This window comes from Cheilinus undulatus, linkage group 2, assembly GCF_018320785.1.
Source record: "Cheilinus undulatus linkage group 2, ASM1832078v1, whole genome shotgun sequence".
Lineage (NCBI taxonomy): Eukaryota > Metazoa > Chordata > Actinopteri > Labriformes > Labridae > Cheilinus > Cheilinus undulatus.
The window spans coordinates 8888904-8912292 of NC_054866.1; the positions used below are offsets into that span (position 1 = coordinate 8888904).

The window sequence follows — 23389 nt, forward strand, 5'->3', positions numbered from 1 at the left end:
TCTTTTCTATCACTTTTCCTCAACATCGATAACTAACAACACAGAGTCAATGGAAATGTGAGAAAGTGTTCAAAAAAAAAAAAAAAAAACCCGAGGTGACAAGTGAAACAGACTGCTCTGACACAGGACAGATGTTACGGATGTGACGTCAGCCTGCAAGTAAAAACTACAAATGAGTGAAGATGGACTACAAAAAGCGCACCTCTCGAACGAAACTTGGGAAAAATAAACCTCGAAGAAAAATATGAGCATATTAAGGTATAAAAGGCTCTCTCCTCCAGTCTGTTACAAAGCCACTTTAGCTGCTTGTGTGATGGTATGTGAGTTTGAATAAACAGCAGAACATTTTTATTTGCATTTTTTACCCCAGTGATTAATTAGAATAGAAATTTTAGAACATTTTTTAAAAGCACTAATATTGAAATACAATTATATTTCTACTTTATTTATAAATAATTAAAAAAATCAAATCATGAAAAAATAAATTCTATACATTATTTAAAATAAAAATGAATAAAACACATTCAAAAGTTACAATCAATTATAAATATTATTGTAATATATTTTTAAAAGAGGGATTCATGGATTATTTTAATTTTAACAGATTTTGTGTGGTAAATATTCTCAGTTTATTCTCTTCATAATAATCGTGTCTTTTATTTTCTTTATTTTTAAGCTCTTAATAGTGTATTATTGGCCAAAAGTATCTAATATGTATGAGGCCTCTTCAAGAAAAAAACTTCACAGTTACAGAAATTTCTGTTTTGGTAATTTATTAAAAAATCACATTTTGGTAAAATACTTTTATTGGAACTGAAACAACAGAAATCACACATTGAAATATAAGTTATAAAATTCCACCCCAATAGTCTTTAACATAACAAATAGTGAAACAAATCCAGTTTACTTACTGACTGATATTTTAACTGGCAGTTGGGGTAAAATTTGTTTAAGTTATCACATGATATGAAAGAAAATGAGATGTCTGGACTAGTTCTCTGCTCAGCCTCTTGTCCTCACACATTTATCCACATTAATTAATTATATGCTAAATTGAATGAATATGATTGTTTAATTCAGTGAAGATAAAGGCTCACACCATCACACTTTTTTATGAAAGGCTGAGAGGTGCATCCATTTAATCGTTTCTATTTATTTTTAACTTTTTTACACTTAAATATTCATATGATGTGTTTGTTGATGTTTTAATTCAACTTTTTGTTTCTAAATTTTATATTACGTAGTTATTATTTAGTTTCAATGCAGTTTTATGAGTTTAGAGTAGTTATCTTACTGTAAAAATGCTAGCAGACATTGAACTAATGTAAAATAAACTAACATGTCTGAGACAGACTGTGTGGATGTGTCATACAATTCCAGTCATGATTATCACTTTCTCTGGTAAATCCTCATTTTTTATTTAAGTTTCATACAGTAGGAAAACATTTTATTTTCAGGCCCTTCCTACTCTGTTTTCCATAATGCAAGTAAATCAGCAGATGTCCTAAATGTTGTTGTGGTTAAGAACATTTACTCATTCCAGTTTGTACAGAGCAGCGAGCTCATTTTAGAAATGAATCAGCAGACAGATGACCTAGTTATAAGTTCAACAGGAAACATTTTTTTGACCTCACCTAGGCTTAGTTAAAACCTGCAGCAAAATTGCAGGCACTACTCTGAGTGATCTGACTGACGTATTAAAACTCAGATCTCTTAAAAAAGCCCAGTCCATCCTTGGTGAACCAGACCATCCACTCTTTAAGGAGTTCACACTGCTCCCTTCTGGACGCAGATATGTCCTTCCATCATGCAAGACAAATAGACTGAAGAATTATTTTATCCCGACTGCCATTAGCCTTTTAAATAGTTCAAGGTGAAATTTGCCCATGACTTATTTATTTTGATGCCATTGCCATTGTTTTCTGTGTCTTTGAATGTTTCCTATGTGTATGAACTTTTATTTTATTCCTATTGTGAGTGAAATTGCTTGTATGGTACTGCTGACTGTGAAGCAAATTGCCCCTCAGGGATAATAGAGACATCCTTGATCACCTGCAGCTTTACAGTAAATTCTGAGGTTTAATAATAACAATAATCCCACACACTTCCTTAAACTCAGAACAGGCTTCTCTAAAAACAGCCAGAGATTGAAATGAGAGCTGTTTTGTTTTTGTTTTGTTTTTTTAAACATTTTTTCAGTCTCTGTGAGGTTTTTCTTTTTTTTTTTATATTTCACATTAATTCCTTGGATAATATTTAGTTTAAACTAATATGAATGAAAAAATTACATAGATGAAGCACATTAAACTCACATAGAAGACAAACAAGCTGAAGTGCTGTCCTTTTATATCCCTCTTATAACAAATTAACCACAATAAAGTAAATAGAGCTAATATCTCATTAATGAGCTCATGTGTTGTTCCACTGTATTAAATACTCAGGCTAGGTTGATAATCAGCCTTTGTTTTACGTTGGTTCCTGTGCAAGTCTCAGGTTGTAAAACCGAAGTCTGATTTCCCAGGAAGGAGTGCAAACAGAACAAAACAATTCAGATTCAGACTTTATTCATCCCAGAGGCCAATAGCAAAACCATGAGGGACCAGCAGCAGCCCCCTTTAAAGTAAGTTCATGTTTATGGTTCACAGCACTTACTGGTGCAAACACAATCCCATTAAAGAATAAGTCAGCAGTAAAACCCTCAAAGACCCAAAGCATCTTTCTGCACTTTACAGCCCAACAGTGCATTTCCAGCATCCACGCACTCTTCCACACATGATACTGAAAAAGAAGAAAAAATCAGGAGACTTAGTGTGATCAAACAGCTGATTTTAGCTCAAACAGCACTCTTTCTTTTAGTCATTACCATTCTGTGCCTGAAGCCATGACACGGCCTTCATGGCCAGAAGCTCCCACTCGTCCTTAGAGTCCATCTTGAAACCATGAAGCCAGATCAGAGACAGAATGGTGGCCCATACTTCCTGGCTCACCTAAATCATTAAAACAAGGAGAAAAAACAGGCATTGGAGGATTAACAGAGCTCAACAGAGAAAACTCATTTTTTTCATCTGCTTTGACTTTGAGGTAAATATCTCATTCTAATCCTTAAAGGACATTTCAGAAAATCTTTACATCTGTATTTTGTATCCTGGAACCAAAGCAGTGAGCTACCTGAACACAGATGACAAGTAAGCATTTAAAAAACAGGTATAAGACATGATTTTCCTCTAAGGTTGAAGGAACTACACAATGTAAGCAGTGAACAAAAATGGACATGTTTCAGCCCGAGGTTTTTATCAGCATTTTGAAAGCTGATGAAAGCCTCGGGCTGAAACGTGCCATTTTAGTTTACTGCTTTTATCTTCTTTTAATTAAAAAAGTGTAAAACTTTATGACGAATGCGATTGGTTTGTTTTTGCTTCTCTGTGTTTTTTTGAGCCAGCACTGATATTCCTGCATTTTGTTGAGTTAAGCTCGCCTTCTCCAGTCAAATGTGCATCTAGCAACCCAGTTTTTGTCATTTTTATTGAATCCCCCTTGAAATATTTTGGTTGTTATTTCAATTTAATTGTATTTGTTAAAGGTTACACTGAAGGTAGAAAAAGCTCTCAATTTCTCTCTTTTCTCATATTTTTACAACACAAAAATTTGCATTTTAAAAGGTGTGTTGACATTTAATAGGCACTGTACCATAGTTTTACACTCTGGAGTAGTTAGAACATCATGACTTATAATCAAACATGCCAAGGAGAAAATAAAAGTGATTGTTAGTTGCAGATCTACACTAATTAGATCTATTTTGGTAGCATAGCAGTATCGATGGGCTTCGGAAATTCTATTCCAGCTCTCTTATTGTTTTCCATGTAAACATGTACAGTTTATGAAACTGTCATTTCCTTTATACTTTTTGTCTAGTTTAAGATTTGTTGATTTATTGCTTGCTGTTTTGCTACCATGTCAGGAAACGCTTCACAGCTACGTGCTTGTATTAATAGAAATGATTTCTTATCAGTGTTACACACCAATGCAGGCTTTTGCTTCTCCACCTCTTCACTGGTTTTGCCCACTGCAGCAGCAAGATCTGGAGCCAGGTCCCAGCAGCCGGATGCCTTCTGGAGGGAGACCAGCTGGAGCAGAGGGTCCATGGGGGGCTTACTGGGCCCAAACATGTGTTCTTAGAGAATCAACATAAAAGATAAAATAATTACTGTAGGTATTAATATTCATTTGCAGCATTAATTTTTTGTGTTAACACTAATGAACCAATCATTTTCTGACTTCTGGAGTTACCTGATCACTCAGTAGTCATATAAACAGCATAATCTGATATGCTTTATTAGATAAAGGCTATTATCAGATTATGAAACATCAGAAAAACATACCCAACATTTTAGCCAGTAATCTGTTTTATCAGTGCATGTGAACAGTTTAATTGGGTTTCTTTCATTGTATGACATCGGCAAATATGGCAAGCAGCAAGAGCGTTGGGAAGCAACATTTCTGGAGTGAAGCTGAAACGGCATTTCATGCTCTGTGAAATGAAGGGTCTGTTCTCTGTGAAGCATTTTGGACTGCATGCTTTTATGTATAAAAGGTGCATTGAGTTGAGCATGATCATCCTTATCTCATACATGGAAGGAAACACAGAAAAAAAATACTGAACGTATAGAAAGTGTCTACAAAAAAAAGCTTAAGTGGGGTTTATAAGAAGTGTAAACAGATTCTCTGCCAGTGAAACTCTGGTTAACAGTCTGTATAGGACACATTCAGGAAATGTCACCTACAGAGTGTGATGAGCACAATATTGCCTTTTTTGTATAAATTCTTCAAATACAAATTTGCTGTGCATTTTTATTGCTGCAGCCATGCAGCACCCTTATGCTTCCCTCAGAAATTTCTGTAAATTTGAGTGGATTACAGACATAGCTTATCATGTGCAAATGCAATACACCAAACACAGATGTCAGAGGGTAATTATAAATAATAAATCAAAAATATTCATCATAAACTACATCTCTTTAACTTCATTGAGTCAAGATAATTTAAACGATTTGACACTGTCAGTATCGATTGTTTTGAAATGCAGAGTGTAATTAAACTTTAAAGACAATTAAAACAATTGAAATTCATTGATAAATTGTGAATAAAAAATGTAATTATTTCAAAGCCTTTCTTAAACCATCAAGGTACATTTTGTGCTGCAGTTGTGTTGTGTTTAATACTCACCGTCCATGTTTAAAAGAGAACAGATCCCCGCTTGAAAAAAAAAAAGCAAAAAAAAAAACCAAAAGAACATATGAGAACAAGATATAACAGGCATATTATCAAAGAAGAAATTTGACAGAACTACAATTTAAGCATTTCAGATTTACTTACGAGGACAACAACCACCCATGAGACACTTTCTAAAAAAACAAGAAAACAACCCCCCAAAATTGACCCCCAAAAGTCCCATTAAATCAAGTCAACCTGTCTAATTACTGTACAGTTGATCATATTTTGAAAATGTCAAAGTCGGGCAGACAAGTGAATGGGCTGGGTCCCAGGATGTTATAAATGATTGCGCATTGCGCTATGCTTTTATAAATATTACTGTCTCAGTGTCATGCATAGGCCCTAATCCTTTTCATGTATACTTTCAACAAGACACTAATGCCAGTAATGCCTCATTATCTTGCTTTCCTCTAATGTAGTGGAACATTGAGTCCATGTCTCTGATAAGAAAAAGTGTTTTACGCTGCACTGATAAAGGAATAACCACAGATCACCCTTCACCTGCAGACCTTACCGTGAATACTTTTGATGAATGCAGAAACTGCTCTGACGCTGGAGTTTACACGACCTATTGTTGTCATCAGTTTGACAATTTGCAAATTACTGGGGCCTTAGCACATCATCACGACCAATTCAGGAGAATACAAACTTTAAATAGTCGTGGTCATGCTTCCTCTTTTCCACCTCCTAGAGGAGGATCGCCCCATTTGTAAAATAGAAACTCTGACCACTGGCAGGTTCAGCCTTGAATGGGTCAGCAGTTCAGGAGTTCTTAGATGGACACCCTGCCCCTGTACCTCACAAAAATACCACATAAGAAACATGGAGATCCTGACCATGATGGCCTCATCAAGGGTGTTATAGTTTAACTGGTGTTGGATTAACAGGTGACACTCTATTCAACATTCTAATGCTGCTTCTACTCAATTCTAAGAATTTATCAGTACTCTCTGAGACATTATCATTACTGGGGAAGATTTTGTGGAGTCAGAAAGTTCATGTGAAGAGATGAATATTAAAAAAGCAGTATATGTGACTTTGCTGATGCCTGATCAATCAGAGTAATAAAACTTTAAACATATAATTAAAATATCTGATTAATTACAATCAATCATTGAAATTCATTGATAAATTCTGATAAAAAATGTAATTATTTCACAGCCCTTCTTGCATTTATAACAACAGAATCGCTTTTTGGCCTGCAGTTGTGTTGTGCTCAATTACTTACCATCCGAGCTGGAAAGATTACACCCCCTTAGAACACGTGAAGGCATTGCACAGTTTTCGAGCATCTCTGCTTTAAAAATTAAAAAAATACAAGATCAAGATAAAACTTTCATATTGCATAATAAGAAAATCTGACAGAACTACACTTTCAGCATTTCAGGTTGTACTTACAAGGAGAACCACCAGCCGTTAAACTACGTTTACTTTTCCTTCCAAACTCTGCGTGATGAAAAAACATGATTCAAGTTGTTCTAAAATCATGTAATACTTTTTTCCAGATTTTTACGTACTTGTAGCACCAAGTCTACCGCAACGACGCACTTTCATAGAAGAGGTCATGTACACTGTGAAATAAAAAAAAGAAATGACATGTTTAAACTTGTCTAGAATAATGACATACTTCCTATTACTATTATCTACATATAAAACGGTACCATCTGGAAGAATGCAGGTTATTCAAATCCAACCAAAACATGACCCTGACCTCTTCCCCACCCACCCACCAATCTACTAAAAAGTGACAAAACATGCTAAAATACAAACACACACACAGATATGTATATACTGTATATACAGTGCTTAACAAATTTATTAGACCACCTGTCATATTTGTCTCAGAGACCATCCAGCATCATGAAGTGCTTTAATGCGGACTCTTTCATTTTCAGTCAACTCTCCACGTTTTAACATTTTGAACAGGAATGAGGAATTTCAAACTGAATTCACCTTTTTATACCCAAATTTGAGCCGGCTCACGGGGCTTCTCTGAGAAGTCAGAAATGAATCAAGCATAACATTCAACCACTAAAACTCATTTTTCTGTTCAGCAATGCAGGTAAATAACTATAATCTGACATATTAATCAAGAAATAATAATGTGCTTTACTATTTTTTCATTTTTTATGTAAATCAGTCAATTTGAAAATTCATGGATAACAATAATAATTATATTTTAGCATTAAAAATATCATTTGGGTTAAAGAGCTTCTACATATTGGTGTATTAACCATTGCAGAAACATAAGAAATGATTTTAGTAATTACCAATGCTGTTAATTTAGGGCAGCTGTGGCATAAACCTTACTTTGGGTGGAGGTCTAACAAATTTGTTAAGCACTGTATATATTATCCAATTTATTAGACCACCACCCAAAGTAAGGTTTACACCACAGCTGCCCTAAATTAACAGCATTGGTAATTACTAAAATCATTTCTTATTTTTCTACAATGGTTAATACACCAATATGTAGAAGCTCTTTAACCTAAATGATATTTTTAATGCTAAAATGTTGTGGACCCCAGGAAGAATAGCTGCAGCAAAGCAGCAGCTATCAACTAAACTAAACTAAAATATAATTATGATTGTTATCCATGAATTTTCAAATGGACTGATTTACAAAAAAAATGAAAAAAATAGTAAAGCACATTATTATTTCTGATTAATATGTCAAATTATAATTATTAACTTGCATTCCTGAACAGAAAAATGAGTTTTAGTGGTTGAATGTTATTCTTGATTCATTTCTGACTTTAATTTCTGACTTGAAATACTCACTGGGTGTTGGCACATTTCTGCGCACCAGAGGTCCTTGTATTGCCTCACCATCACCTTTGTTGACAGCGACAAAGGCAGTGAAGACACTGTTCACTCCTGACTGTACACTGAGCTCCACCACCTTCTTCTTCACACTTTCATCCTGCTGGTCTTTGGACTCTCGGTTTTCCATCTCCAGGGAGCGAATCAGAGCCCGAGCAGCCAGTCTGTGGACTGTTAGTCTGAAGGCAAGAGAGAGATGACAAAACATTTGTATACACATTTCAAATATTGCTCATTAAATACACATTTTATATTTCTATTCACATGTTCCTCCTTTACAAACTTCTCAGAGCTGGGCCTTTTAACCCAGAGTTTATCTTTTAGACATTACTGAACGGCAAGTTGCTTAAGGGTCACATATTTTACCACTTTAAGACAAGTTTATATTGGTCTCAGAGGTCCCCAAAACATGCCTGTGAATTTAGTTGCTGAAAAGACTCAAATATTTGCTTTTCTCATGTCTATAAACTCCTCTGTTTCAGCCCTGCTCAGAGAAAGCTGTTTCTGTGTCTGTGGCTTTAAACGTTACTGAGCTCTTTGTTGATGCCTCTCTCAGGAAATGGATGTGGCTTTTTCTGTTTTTACCCACGCCGATGATGAAATCAGCAGGGGGTTATGTAAAGGGTTGCGTATCTTTGATTGTTTGTTCGTTTGTTTATTTGTATGTGTACAAGATAACTCGAGAACGGAAAGTCGGATCTTCACCAAACTTTCAGGGAATATTGGGATAGTGACAGGGAAGAATCGACTACATTTTGGTGATGATCCGCGCACCCGTTCGTTTTTTCTCTGACTTCGAAATTTTGAACACCATAGTAATCAATGGGAGCGTAAGTTCCTCGGTGGCGCTGTTTAGGCGTGGGTCTGCCGCCTCAGACTGCCATTCTAGTTTATTTTTATTTTACTTGACTCTTTGGAAATAAACATTCAAACCTTGACCTGGGACAGAAACATAAATTCTGACAAACATTTCTTATATAGTCGTGACAAAAAAATATACAGAGAATATAAAATTTATACAGTTACAGAGACCTAGGCAGCTGAGGAGGATTCAGAGGACAGAACTTTCCTCCAAGCAGGGAGGGCTAACTGAACTTAGGGCAGTGCTAACTCTGTGAAATATTACAAGATAACACATTGTATTTTCCATATACAGTTAACATTTTCCTCTGCTAAGATTAGAGTTACAAGTGAGTGGCTCTTTTTGTGTACAGTGATGATGACAGCTAAGGTTAACGTTAGTGAGACCACTGTTTGTTACACACTGAGGAGGCCAGACTGGACTGGGAAGTGACGTAATTCACAGGACTCCTCCTTGTCAGGAAGTGGAGGAGGATCCTCCCCTGAAGATAGAAAGACACACTTATCGAGGGTCAGGAGCTTTCCGCTCTGGGAGCTCACTCGAGGGTGAAGACACACAGATGGGTGATATTTGTGACATTTTGTAAACTTTATATGTAATCCTTAATAAACTTTGGGTCAATGACCATTGAAGCCAAACTAATGCTCTCTTTGTCTTTCTGCCAATAAGAGAACAGCACAAAATTCTGACAACTCCCTTCATGACATCATGAGGGGAAAATCTGAGAACAGTTTGTTTTAGCACACACTTTCTGAAAGGTGGAGCAAGACAGAGGGGAGGGAATAGATTTTTCTGATTCCTGGGGGGATTGTGGACAGGCCAGCGGTAAATATCTTTTTTAGAAAATTATGAAAAAGTGTATTTTGCCTAATATGTGACCTCTACGATACACCTGCCCCAGGTGCTGGTGGCCTAGTGGTTTAAGGCGCACCCCATGTACACAGATGGCCCAGGTTCAAATCCAGCCTGAGGCCCTTTACCGCATGTCTCTCCCCTGCTCTCATCCCTGTTTCCGACTCTATCCATTGTCCTCCTCCATCAAATAAAGGCACAAAAATGCCCACCATTAAGATACACCTCTCCCCGAGACCTGAGGACCCTAGAAGCCTCGCTGCTGTTACAGACTGTCTACATGATATCACCTGCTGGATGGCTCAGAATTTTCTACAACTCAATAAACCAAAATCAGAAATAATACTTTTCAGCATTCAAAACGCCACCCACATCATTCAGCCAAGCCTTTGTACCCTCTCAGAAAACATCAGACCCTCAGCCAGACATCTAGGAGTAGTATTTGATTCAGACCTCACCTTCACATCTCACATCAATAAAGTTGTCTAGTCATGGTTTTTCCATACCTGAACCATCACCAAAACCAAAACAATACTCACCCAGTCTGACCTTGAAAAACTCATCCATGCTCTCATCTTTTCAAGACTTGATTATTGTAACTCTCTCCTCTCCGGCATCACTCAAAAATCCCTCTCTGGTTTACAGCTTGTCCAGAACGCAGGAGCTAGGCTTCTAACTGGTTTTAACAGACGACATCACATTTTAGCATCCTTACACTGGTTCCCTGTACGTTTTAGAACTGGTTTTAAGATTTCACTTTTAAAACACTGAAGGGCCTGGCTCCAAACTACTTAGCAGAACTCTTAAACACTTATGATCCAGGCTGCAGCTTTAGATCCTCAGGCAAGGGCCTCCCGGTCGTTCCAAAGTCGAGGCTTAAGACTAAATGTGACAGGGCTTTCTCTGTCAGGGCACCTAGATTTGGAACAACCTGCCCGAGGAGATAAGGCATGCAGAATCAGTGACATCTTTTAAATCACTCTTGAAACTCATTTTTATAGACATGCTTTTATGTGACGTCGTCGTCTGTCTTTTACTGTGTCTTCCCTCTTCCCGTCATTGTTCTCTCTTAAATTATCTTCTTCTTCCACAAATTTTACCTTAAAATTTCAGTGTCTGCTTTTCTCTGCTTTGTATTGTATGCTTGGTTTGATTCTGATTGCTGCTGTTTATCTTCACTTCTCCTATTTGATTTTAGAGCATTCAGCCCTGCCTCTGCTCATTTTTACCTCTTTTTGCTGTTGTGTCCATTCTACCCCATTATCATCATTATCATGGTTTCTATTATTATCATGAATGACATTTTACAGTTCCTAGCTTCTTATTTGTGTTTTATGACTAATTAATCTCTACACATTTCAATTGTTTAATTCTATTCTTACTGCTGTGAGTTTTATTCCCTTCTGTCTCTTTCTATATCTTAAATGCTCTCACATCTCTGGTCCTTAGGTCTCTTTTTATGTAATTGGGTTCCTGTGTTGCCTGGATTGGTCTAGGTTATTCTGGGGTTTTATTCGTTGAGGTTTTGACCTTCCTGTTGTGTTCTTTGCTTGTGCTTTGATGCTTTGTCTTAATTGTAATTATGTTTAATGTTAAAGCACTTTGTAAACCTCTGTTTTTAAAAGGTGCTTTACAAATTGAGTTATCATTATTACATTGATGAGTCCAGTGAAGAAATATGTGGACATTTTGGTGATGTTTTGGTTTTGCAAAGTTTTAAAGATTTATGAACAAGCATTTATTATTGTTAAATGAGAGTTCACTCTTAAATTGATTTAATCATATGTATACACACACACTGATCACTTTATGATGTATGCATGTTCAGCTGTTTCATTCCTTTTTTTCTCAAACTGTACTATAGTTGTTGAATATTTGAGACATTGTTTAAAACATATTTTTATATACATATTTTGGGCTTTTTATGCATTTTTTGATAAAGGATAAAATCAGAAACATGGATGAGAGAGTGGGGGGAGACACATGCAAGAAAGGAGCCAGAGGCCAGACTTGAACCCAGGCAGCCTACGTACATGGGGTACAGCCACACTGGGCCATCTGCACCTCTCAATCCTTGTTAAAACATTATTTCAATCTTTAAATCTGTTTTTAGAGTTGCTATCAAAATTCAGACTTACCTGTTTTTTTGAAGAAGTTATTATTTTAGTAATTTAAAAGAGTCATAATTATTAACCTAGAAAATCTTCATCTTTAGTTGTATAAAACTTGTACCCTTCCATTAAAGGAAGTAAAACACTCAATGGTTACTAAAATAACTTGATACTGGCAGAAGAAATAAAAATAAAAACTACTGAAAATAAACAAATGAAAATCAGACATTACCCTTAAATTGTAACTCCTACGAGCTAAGAACATTAAACTGAGGCTAAAATTCACACGGGCTCACCAAATTTGAAAATAGACGATTGGAAAAACATTGCCTTGTCTAATGACTCTTGATTTATGCAGGGATATGTCAATGATAAGGTCAGAATTTGGCAGAAAACCATAAAAGTCCTGCTGCATGGCACATTCAGAGTCAATGAAATCACCTCTCTCCCCATTCTTTTGCTGGTTTGAACTTCTGCATATCACTGACCATGTCTGCACGCCTAAATGCATTGGTTGCTGCCATGTGATTGGCTGATTAGATATTAGTGTTAATGAACATTTGCAGCAATTTTTGTGAAGGATGCAATTTTCAAGGTGGAAAAGAAGCTGTTGCACAAAGGGGATTCTTGATTATCTGATGTCTTTGTGGTAAACAGGCAAAATACTGAACAGTCTGATATAAAGATGGAAGAGGTTAAATTTATGTGAGAAGTTGCAAAATGATGAAATATTTGTCAATGAAAAAACTGCAGCCTGGCACTTTCTTCTGTAAACCCAGAGGCTGCAGATTTATCAAATCCTTTGTCTGGCCTTTAGATATCAGCAGTGTGCTACAGAAAACTCTAAGTGAAGGCTTTTAACAGTAAGCATGAATGTTGAGAACAAATGATATAATATTTATATATTACAGTATTATCTAAATATGGATTCAGACAGCTTTCAATTATGTTATTATTCTGATTTCTACTAATCAGATGAACTAGTCAAGTTATATTTAGAACACTGACTTCTGCCACTGAACATTTGTACAAAACTTTTGATGAAGCCACTTGATTGGTTGCAGAGTCAGAGAAAAGCAGAAAGAGACGTGGCTGAGACTGAACCTCTCAGGGAAACATCTAACACTAACTTGGACTCAGGTTACAGATAAACTGTATCATTAAATGTTGGTTACAGTGGGATTTGACTAGACTATTATAAGGACAATATTAAACAAAAAAAACTATCTTACCCAGAGTCCTCTGCAGGTTTCAGGCTGAAGTTAAACCTGTTCTGCAGGGGCTGACCAGCCAGCGTGTACTTCACTGTCACAGAGCCCTCTGCTGCCTCTGGAATCTGAACAGGATCACATTTTTATAAACCTCATTAGACAAAGAAACAAATCATTTCACAATCACAAGATGGGCTCCTACCTGTCCACTGAGCTGGGCATAAACCAACGACCTTTGACCCTGGAATAGTGCTGTGATTGGTGGAGAGAGGACAGAGACAGACACGTCCTTTGGCAGCTCCCAGGAGACTGAGACGTCGATCACGGCCGGCTGCAGAGCATATCGCAGTGACTGCATCACCTGGTTATGGAAAAAAAAGAAGACATTGCTGTATTGTTTCCCTTGACAGCTTCATTCTTTAACGTTTATCTTACTTTGGGCTGCATCCTGTCGGTGCCTGTGATGAACTGAGCATGACCTCCTCCTTCCTTGGCCAGCCCGTTGATGAGAGCAGAGCTGGCTCCTTCCCCGATCCCAAAAGAGAAACATCTACAATGCAGTAGTTTAGTTTTTAGAACAGGGAGCAGGAGATGATGGTATAGTATATTCTGTACACTGTGACTGTAAAGCATCTGTGGTTTCACCTGTGTAGATGTGAATTCTTCTTCACCAGATTGATGACTTCTTTGGTGTTCTGCACTTCTCCGTCGGTGAACACAAAGAGCTAGTCAAGAGAAAGTACATGTCACTGAATGGTACATTTAATATCTGAAGGAACTAAAACATGGCTATACTTATGAAGTATACTATATTTACTTATACTTATATACTTATGTAGATATTTCCAGATAACTGGACTTCAGTGAGTCATTTTGTACATGCATTCCTGCATATTTATTGATGTCAAAAATGGTTTATTTCATAGAATAATAACTTTAAAGCTGTCTCCTACCTCTAATTCATGCTTTCAGACCACACAGATGTAGTAGTGCAGCACTCATTTAAATAATAAATCTTACAGCCAACATCATAATGTACACTTCTTAAATTAAATTCATTCACAAATCAAGAAATGGGTAAGAAATTATTCACATTGTCAACATGAGCTGACAAGATTGTTAATGTTAGATTCTTTGAAATGGTTTTCTAGGTTAAGCAAAAAACAGAAGGCGTTGTAAGAATGAACTATAAACAAACCAGCACATTCAGAGTTACCAGCAGAAGTAAAAGCATTCTTTGTGTAAATGACTGAATAGTGTGTTAAAGCTAGTGGGATGTAAGTTAAGACTTGTTTAACATGTTTTTTGTGTGTGTGTGGGTGTGTGTATTACTTGTCTTGGTTGATTCTGAATGCAGGGCTGGCTGTAAATATGTTGAAGCGGCCGAAGGATCTCTGTTCCTCCCAGATTAGCCCCCATCTCTCCAACTTTCTTCAGAGCTTCCTCCATGGTCTTTTGGCTGTACTCCACACTCTTCCTACCATCACATCAGTAAATTAACACAAAATCAGAGCACACAAACATGTAGACGGATTTACAACAATGACAGGAACAAATCTGGTTGACTGAATTTGAGGTAGTGACTTACGGGAAGATGTGTTTATATCTGGACCCAAAACTATAAATGTTGAAATAGCAGCCCAACGGTAAGCTCTTCAACAGGAGGAGGAGAGTATCCTACAGGGAGAGAGGAAAAGTTTTTGTTTAAGGGGTGCCAGTCAAGTTTTCTCCCAGCATTCAAGATTATTCAGCTGTAGGTATGAGTCTGGACATTTACAGAACAGATCAGTAGTTCCCAAAGTTTAGGCCACTGACCCCTGGTGGACAACAAGTGGTCAATTATAATAATAAACTTGGACTTCCTGTTGGGATTTGGGCATGGGTCCAAGAGGCTTTTTTGTAGGTGATCACCTATATGCACACCAAAATTCAGAAGCCTGGGTTGGACGGTGTGTTGGGGCTGATTTTTTTGAGGCAACACATGAAAAACACATCAAAAATCAGCGGTGCAGATATTTAACTGGCAGAAGGGGGCGCTGTAACTAAGTAATAATATTGATGCATATCATTATTCAGAAGCAATCTGTGATTATCCTTGTGAAGTTTGGAGTTAATTGAAATATACACTGATAATCATAAGGTAATATTGGTGCAATTTCACAGCAAAAAATAGACAAAAACTAAATTTAACTTTGGGCTCCAGTAATGGCCCTGCCCTATGATGAAAACTCACAGTTCGCACAGCTTTGGGTCTCAAGGTTGTCAAGTTTGAGTTAAAAAAAAATCTAGAAACAATCAGATGAAATCCCTCAGTCAAGTTCGATAAAATGTGCAAAGTGTCCATCTGTGAAAAAGACCAGAAAATGGTGAACTTTGACCTTTCGCTGCTTGCAGTTCAGCTCCTGTACGTTTTAGAGGATGGTATTAATGTAATTTTTTCTTTCATCCAATCACGATACACAGATGTACCAATTTTCATGCATGTAGGTCTTACCCAGGGCCCTAACTCACTTTTGTCGCCCCCCCCAGAGGTGACTGTGTGATACACTTGCACTGTTCCACCACCAGATGGCTTAGTGAGAGAAACACTTTAAATGATCTCAAGAATGAATACACAGTAATACCCTGGCGCTGCCAATGCGACTCTGATGATTCTCGCTGTTGTTCAGTTGCACACCCATACTCCCAGATCGATCCAGCAGGCACACAAACTCTCCACATGAAGCGACTGAAGACATCACAGACTGGGGAAACTCAGGATACAGACTCAGCATCACAGCTGGATCACCCATCAGAGTGCCTGAGACACAACAAACATCAAATCTGACTTTTATTGAATTCCAGCATCTATAACTCATCTGATGGAGGATTAGGATGGTAGACTTTGAAAATGTAAAATAGGAGCTTCACTGATGCACTCACCAGGTTTGGCAGAGGCCTCTCCAGCCTCCACCACAGCAGTGGGCTGGTGGGCATCTTTGTAATAAATCAGCACTTCAACATCTCTGTCAAACTTGTGTCCAGCAGCCAGCTTGGTCTGAAGACCAAAAACACATTTACAAACATGAACTAACAATAACTCTTGTTCTCAGCATTAGCAACAATCACAGACACATTGGTGTTGTAGCTACCGTGGCTTGGGTTTGCTCTGTGTTCAGATACTGAAGAGGATCGAGGGAACAGTTGGACTCGATTTTAACCACCGGACGAGGAGACGACACATGGGCACAGAAAGACAGACTGTAGGGCACCTTAGAGGCTGGAATCGACGTCATTTGGATGTTGCTGCCTCCTTGATCGCCACTTCCTTTAGCAGTCCAGAAATGTTCAAGTTAGATACTGGTCACGTTCAAACAAGAAAAAGAACTCAAAGTCAAATTTGCAGCTTTAATAGCAGAGCTTTGGCACAGATGTGCTTCAGCTCATGGGTCAACACCAGATTCACTCGTCAGTTGAAGTAAGTCTTTATACTTTTTTATCAGTTCAGGCCCACCATGCTCAGTCTAGACTGTATTATAGCCGCCTGACACTGGCAGCCACTGTAGCTCCAGTTAATCATTAGAGCCTTGCTACCATAATCCTTTCAAACCTGATGCCAACACCACTGAGCGGAAAGCTCTAAAAACATATTAAAGAATAGTCTGAATGTAACACCTTTGATCTAGAAATTGGACATAAAATTGTTCGTATGCTATGTCAATCTAAACTTGCTTTTAATAAAAGAAATAAGTGATGATATTCAGCACGGAAATGTAGATGTAAATGTGCAAAGCGTTTTGAAGGCCAATGATGCTAGCACTGTTAGCCACACTTCTGTTTTTTACCTTTAGCCTAGTTGACTTAACACAGTCAAAATTTGTGTTTTAATCAGATGAAAGAAATGTCACTTGTACAAGGGGTTGACCAGTCTTACAAATGATCTGCGCTTATATTTGCCATTTTGTCGATTATCTACATTAGCGTTTTATTCCACCAATCACCGATATAATTAATGAATTAAAAAGTCTGCTCCTCTGGATGTGTTTCACCCACAACCCTACCTGACTGGCTAAGACTTCACAGTGAGAAAGGTGAGGAGAAAATATCCTCCCTTTATTCTATGCTGTTTTGTGTGAGAAGGGGGCACATCAGTATAAGAGACACACAAAACCTCTTCTCTGCCAAGACAAGCTTTCAGTGTGGCTCTCTGCTCTGGTTTGAACAAGAAAAGTGGTCCAGTTTCTGGTAAACTACAGTGGTCCTACAGTGACATCCATGCTAACAGCTATCATGGCAGCAGGCCCTGGATATACTTGACAAGCCCACCGTCATGATTGGAAAGGCATGCCGAAACAGACCAGGAGTAGAGCGAAACATTTTGTTTCTGTCACGGAAAGCTTTCAGTGTTGCTCTCTTTGCTTGTTTTGCTAAAGAAAGGTCCGGTTTTTACAAAAGTGCTGCTGTGGCTATTTCAGAGCTAATTGTTCTACTAGCAGCCATTGTATACAAGCATTCACACAAGAAACACATTTCCTCTTAGCTATCACATAGTCATGCAGAAGGAGGTCAGCAGAAGAGTGAAAACATCTTTCCCAACATGTAAAGCTTACAAGGTTGTTTTTATTCTTTATTTCATACAGAAATGTGTCTCAGTTCTAGTAAAACAGACTCAATGCTAAAGCTATATCTGAGGTATTTAGAGCAGTGGAGGCAGCCATTAGCAACGGCTTTCGGTACAAGCAAACCCAACTCTGTATGGTATGGCTCTGAAAGAAGCATCACTCAGTCACTCAGTCAGACACAGACAGAGCCATCTGCAGGGCTGACCTCAGCCAAAAACATCCTGACAAATGTGTTTGCTGCTTTCTTACCTTGAGGTTGGTAGCGTGGGTTGAGCACAGCAGGAAGACAAAACCTCAGCCCATCATCAGCCTGAACAGCTAGCTCAGTGACATACTCCAGTCTGATTGAGGCGCTCTCTTTTGGAGGAAGACAGCCAACACTCAGAGAGAATATATCTGGACTCTGCTCACTCTCCTCCAGTAGAAAGGCTTGCTGGCCGGAGCTCAAAGCATCATCATACTCCTCACGAGCCTGGAAGAAGGATTACACATGCGTGTTTATTGTCATCACGCTCTTATTCTCTACGTTCCACTGTATCTGCTAAATCCTGACTGTGTAACTCACCTTCTGCTTCTCCTTCACCTCAGCTACAATCTCTGTTTGTCCAATCTTAGCACTGAAATGACAGACAGCAGCATCTCCAGGCAGAGGAAAAACAAAAACAGCCTCTAGTGGATTGTCCTCTTGGTTCCCATAGTTCAGAGTGGAGACCACTGTAGCCACATGGTCTCGAACCTCCACCTCCACCTCCACGCTCTTCAAAGGAACTGACCAAGAAAACACAATGAGCAAGAACAGTGAGGACTTCAATGTTTTAAAAAGTTTGAAAACAGTTTAATTATTCTTTCTGGTATGAATCAGTGATGAGATATGATCTGAAGCTGATTTTTAATAACCTTATATGATAAAGCAGCACATTTTATACACATTATTCAAACATCCAAGTTCTTTTTTAGAATGAGAATCCCTGTTTTATTTTCTGATTTAAAACAAGATTGATTTGTTTTAAGTCGTTTTGGCCCGGTATATATCCAACACTGTTTGGGTTATAATTTAGAATCCTTTTTCCATCTCCGCAACATCGACAGTCTCCGCCCCTCCCACAATCCGCTGCTGAAATCCTCATTCACGCATTCATCACCTCCAGACTCGATTACTGCAATAGCCTCCTGTATGGTCTCCCTTCCACCCATCTCCAAAAACTGCCATATATCCAGAATTCTGCCGCCTGCCTCCTCACTCGCACCCGCTCCAGAGACCACATCACCCCCATTCTCAAACAACTCCACCAGCTCCCCGTACCACACCGCATCCAATACAAGGTCCTCCTTATCACCTCCAAGTCCCTCCATAACCTGGCCCCTCCCTATCTCACCGATCTCCTTCAGCAGCACTGCCCCACCCACCGCCTCAGATCAGCCAACACCAACCTCCTCACTCCCACCACCAGGACAAAACACCAGACCTTGCGGGACCGAGCCTTTACTGCAGCCGTCCCCACCCAATGGAACTCACTCCCACAAAACATCAGAAACTTGGACTCAATACAAAACTTCAGATCACTACTAAAAACTCACCTGTTCAAACTTGCATTTTCTTGAGCCCCTTTGTTCTTTTGTTTTGTTTGTGAAGAGTCTTTGAGTGCCCAGAAAGTGCTATATAAGTGTGATGTATTATTATTATTATTTATTATCAGAATAATATATTTCTTGTCTTTATTGAGAAATATATAAGATGAGAACCTAAAAATGATTGTATATCAAATTGCAACTGTAACATTGAGCCGTATATATCACCCCTAGGTTGAACTCAATATACTAGATCGTAGATCAAAACAGTATCGCAGTATTTTGATGGGCTAGTTAACAGAGTATCTTTGTTGATGCACATTTGAAAGTTTGTCATATTTACTGTTCATATTTTATTGTTTTTTTCAGAGTCTGATAAATTCTGCATGAAATGTTCTGGGAAATTATCTCTGAAATAAAAAGTGAACCTTGTAGAAATAGTGAAATCAACATTTTGTGTTCAGATCAACATAACACACGTTAGAAATGACTTCTAAGTGCTCTACCTGGTTCTTGTTTTAAAGTCAGCAGCCCACAGCGACAGTTCACCATGGTTTCTGGTATCAGTTTACACCGTCAAAGCAACTACTGCTGTTGAAAGACAAAAGCAGAAGTTAAAATATGAACTTTGGGATGTGGATAATTTAAAGCAATGTAGCCACTGTACATTGTGTAGCAACATTGTTGTTGACTTTCTTCAACATTTTTGCCACTTTTAACCCAATTTAGATTTTTTCTGCCCCTTTATTCACCATTTTTTTTCCATATTTAAACCTCTGTTCACCACTTTTCCTGCAAGTTGTTGTCCCTTTGTGCCACTCCACAACCCAATTTGACACCACCCATTTTTGCCTCTCTCTAACCCCTTTTCACCACTTTATCTGGCCATTTTTCCAACATTTCTGCCAGTCTTTACACATTTTTTTAATATTCACGAATAATACTTGACAAGTAAATTCCTGGATAAACAGATCAAATGTTAAGCCATTCTAAAACTATTTCAGTGTTAATTGTTTTTGGGGTGGATTTAACAGCTGCAGAAATTTCAAGCCAAAAGATACTCTTAACACCACAACATTTGCTTTGTTTCCTCCTTTTCTGAATTTAATGATCTTCTGGGGACCAGACAGGAAGCTTTGGGGGGCCTGATATGGTCCCCGAGCCGCCAGTTGATGATCAGTGCATTAGAGGATAGTGGAAAATGAACTCATCTCTGTGTTTAAACACAAATGTAATGTCTTCATTATGTTTGACACAGTGAGAACAACAGAAATGTCAAAATAAAACACAAGTGCATCAGAATGCATCAATCTTAAATCTTCAGGCCTGTAATGTTAATGTAATACTTTAATATTGCAGGGTTAATGCATTGTCTCTTTAATTTGAGTAAATTTTCCATAAAATTGCTTCATTAATATGTGTATCTTTTTATTCTGACTAACAAAAATGCAAATAAGTTTTAAAATGATTGGTTTCAATTTGTTGCATTCCCATCATATTTTCTTGAATGTTAAAACATTTAAATGACAAATGTATTAATAGACTAGTGAATTTGTTTCTCATTTTACTGAGGTGATTTGTACTATTTTTAAAAATAGTGGTTGTTGAACATCACCATTGCATGTTTGCATTGATATTTTATGTGTAGTTGAACATATTCAGATGTTGACATTGCTTGTCTTGTCATAATTCTATATTTTTTTCCATAACAAAATATACAGTGTCCACGCATTTAAAGAAATGGCTTCTGGGAAATGGTGTCTTATTTTGACAGTAGTTAAAACTGTTCTAAGGAAATGTTGTTTGAAATGAAGTCATTAATTCTGTGTTTGATTTTTGTTATTTCTATTTAATAAACACTAAAACAGTTTGAACACACCCATACACATTCACACACCACTGAAGCAGCAGTGAGAACAGAGTGGGGTTAAATGTCTCACCTACTGATAGACAGAGTCAGAGAAAGTGTACTATTTAACCTGAATATGTGTCGAAATTTGAGTTTACTACTTTTATTTGCAGCAAAGATGTTACGTTCCACAGATCATGCAAACATTCAGTTAATTTTTTAGAGAAATTACCAAAAAAGATCCTACTTTCCTTATTTATTTGTTGTTAAAAGAAATAAAAATATAAAAAAAACTGGAAAAAGGTGATTTTGAGTTCCAACTAAATCAGGATAACATAAAACACCTTTGAGATAAACTGTTTGTTGCAATAATAAAATTACACTTTTAATTTCCATGCTAGGTATTAAAGAAAATGTTAATCACTGTAATAGGTGGATAATTTATCAAAATCTTGCCAATCTCACTTTATAAAATGTATTCTTTTAATCTGTCTCAAAACCTTCAGTGAGCTTGTCGGCCTATCTGCTTTAGTAAGTCACTTTAGAAACAGTGTCTTTTTAAATCAGTGTAAAAATAAAAAAAATACGTCGTCATATTCATCCACACCTTTACAGCAGGTGGTCTGCGCGAGGAAGTTTATCAAAACATTAAATGGTCAGTGCGGAACTTTCACTGGTTTTTAACGTTCATAATCAGGCAGAAGTTAATTTTTAACAGGAGAAACAGGAGGAAACAATGAGAGGATTTACCGGAGACAGTGATGGGAGTGTGTCTGTGCAGAGGTCGTCACACTGAGCAGATAAGAGAGAAACTGGGCACTTGTTGATCAGTAAGGACAACAATCTCCTGAAATAAATACATACTTCATTCAGCATCACCCTGTAAGATACATTTACTACCCTGTTATCATACAATCACCAGTAAGTTAAACTACATGCCAACCTACCTTTAGTGGAGGAAAACTGTCCTGCACAACAGAGTCCAGAAGATGTCAGACACTGAAGGCTTCAGCCTACACGTCAAACTCAAGCCACGCCCTCTGGTCACACGGCAGTGAAGAGGGATTTTCCGGCTGTTTGTCGTGTTTTCCTTCTGAAGAATACTGACCCACAATTTCCACAACAAACTGTGCAGGACTCTCCACCTAAAAATGTTGCTCGGGTTTTAACTGACGGTACTACCTTTAACCGGAAGTGGTCGTAGCTTGCCAAACCGTTCATTAGCTTACATCCGAAAAGTCCACAAACATTCCCCCTAAGTTCTTTTCTATTACGTTTCCTCAACATCGATAACTAACAACACAGAGTCAATGGACATGTGAAAAAGTGTTTAAAAAAAACAAAACAAAAACAAACAAAAAAAAAAACAAAACAAAACAAAAAAACCGGGGTGACAAGTGAAACAGACTGCTCTGACACAGGACAGATGTTACGGATGTGACGTCAGCCTTCGTGTAAAAACTACAAATGAGTGAAGATGGACTACAAAAAGCGCACCTCTCGAACGAAACTTGGGAAAAATAAACCTCGAAGATAAAAATGAGCTTATTAAGATATAAAAGGCTCTCTCCTCCAGTCTGTTACAAAGCCACTTTAGCTGCTTGTGTGATGGTATGTGAGTTTGAATAAACAGCAGAACATTTTTATTTGCATTTTTTACCCCAGTGATTAATTAATGAAATCTACATTCAATTATATTTCAATTTCATTTATAAATAATTAATAAATAAAATAATGAAAAAGTGAATTCTATAAAGTACTTAAAATATAAAAATGAATAAAACATACATTTGAAAATTTACAATCAATTATAAATATAATTGTTATATATTTTTAAAAGAAGGATTCCTGGATTATTTTCATTTTTTACAGATGTTGTGTAGTAAACATTCTCAGTTTATTCCCTTCATATCATTTTTGCCTTTTATTTTCTCTCTTTTTAAGCTCTTAATAGTGTATTATTGGCCAAAAGTATCTAATATGTATGAGGCATCTTCAACAAATATACAAACTTCACAGTTACAGAAAATCACATTTTGGCAAAATACTTTTATTGGAACTGAAACAACAGAAATCACACATTTAAATGTAAGTTATAAAATTCCACCCCAATAGTTTTTAACGTAACAAATAGTGACACAAATCCAGTTTACTTACTGACTGATATTTTAACTGGCAGTTGGGGTAAAATTTGTGTAAGTTATCACATGATATGAAAGAAAATGAGATGTCTAGACTAG

General features: G+C 37.4%; 1 protein-coding gene across 3 annotated transcripts; it reads right to left on the reverse strand.

Moving 5' to 3' along the window:
- Positions 1-809: 809 nt before the first annotated feature.
- Positions 810-22561, reverse strand: LOC121520790 (von Willebrand factor A domain-containing protein 5A-like). 3 transcript variants are annotated; one of them, XM_041804411.1, is made up of 22 exons: positions 22097-22561; positions 21900-21996; positions 19807-19891; positions 18297-18499; positions 17981-18203; positions 16262-16437; positions 16053-16167; positions 15755-15930; positions 14719-14807; positions 14463-14607; positions 13776-13855; positions 13566-13680; positions 13333-13491; positions 13152-13255; positions 8053-8273; positions 6789-6842; positions 6670-6717; positions 6500-6568; positions 5224-5253; positions 4020-4171; positions 2864-2987; positions 810-2778 (listed from the first exon to the last, which is right to left on the reverse strand). In XM_041804411.1, the coding sequence occupies exons 3-22, from the start codon at positions 19850-19852 to the stop codon at positions 2699-2701; spliced, it is 2409 nt and encodes an 802-aa protein (XP_041660345.1). In that variant the 5' UTR covers positions 19853-19891; positions 21900-21996; positions 22097-22561; the 3' UTR covers positions 810-2698. The 3 variants fall into 3 exon arrangements, 2 of the variants coding, with proteins under 2 accessions (XP_041660345.1, XP_041660347.1); XR_005992811.1 differs by lacking the exons at positions 810-2778; positions 2864-2987 and having other exon boundaries at positions 4137-4171; positions 6500-6565; XM_041804413.1 differs by lacking the exons at positions 810-2778; positions 2864-2987; positions 4020-4171 and having other exon boundaries at positions 5227-6565.
- Between the last annotated feature and the right edge of the window lie 828 nt (positions 22562-23389).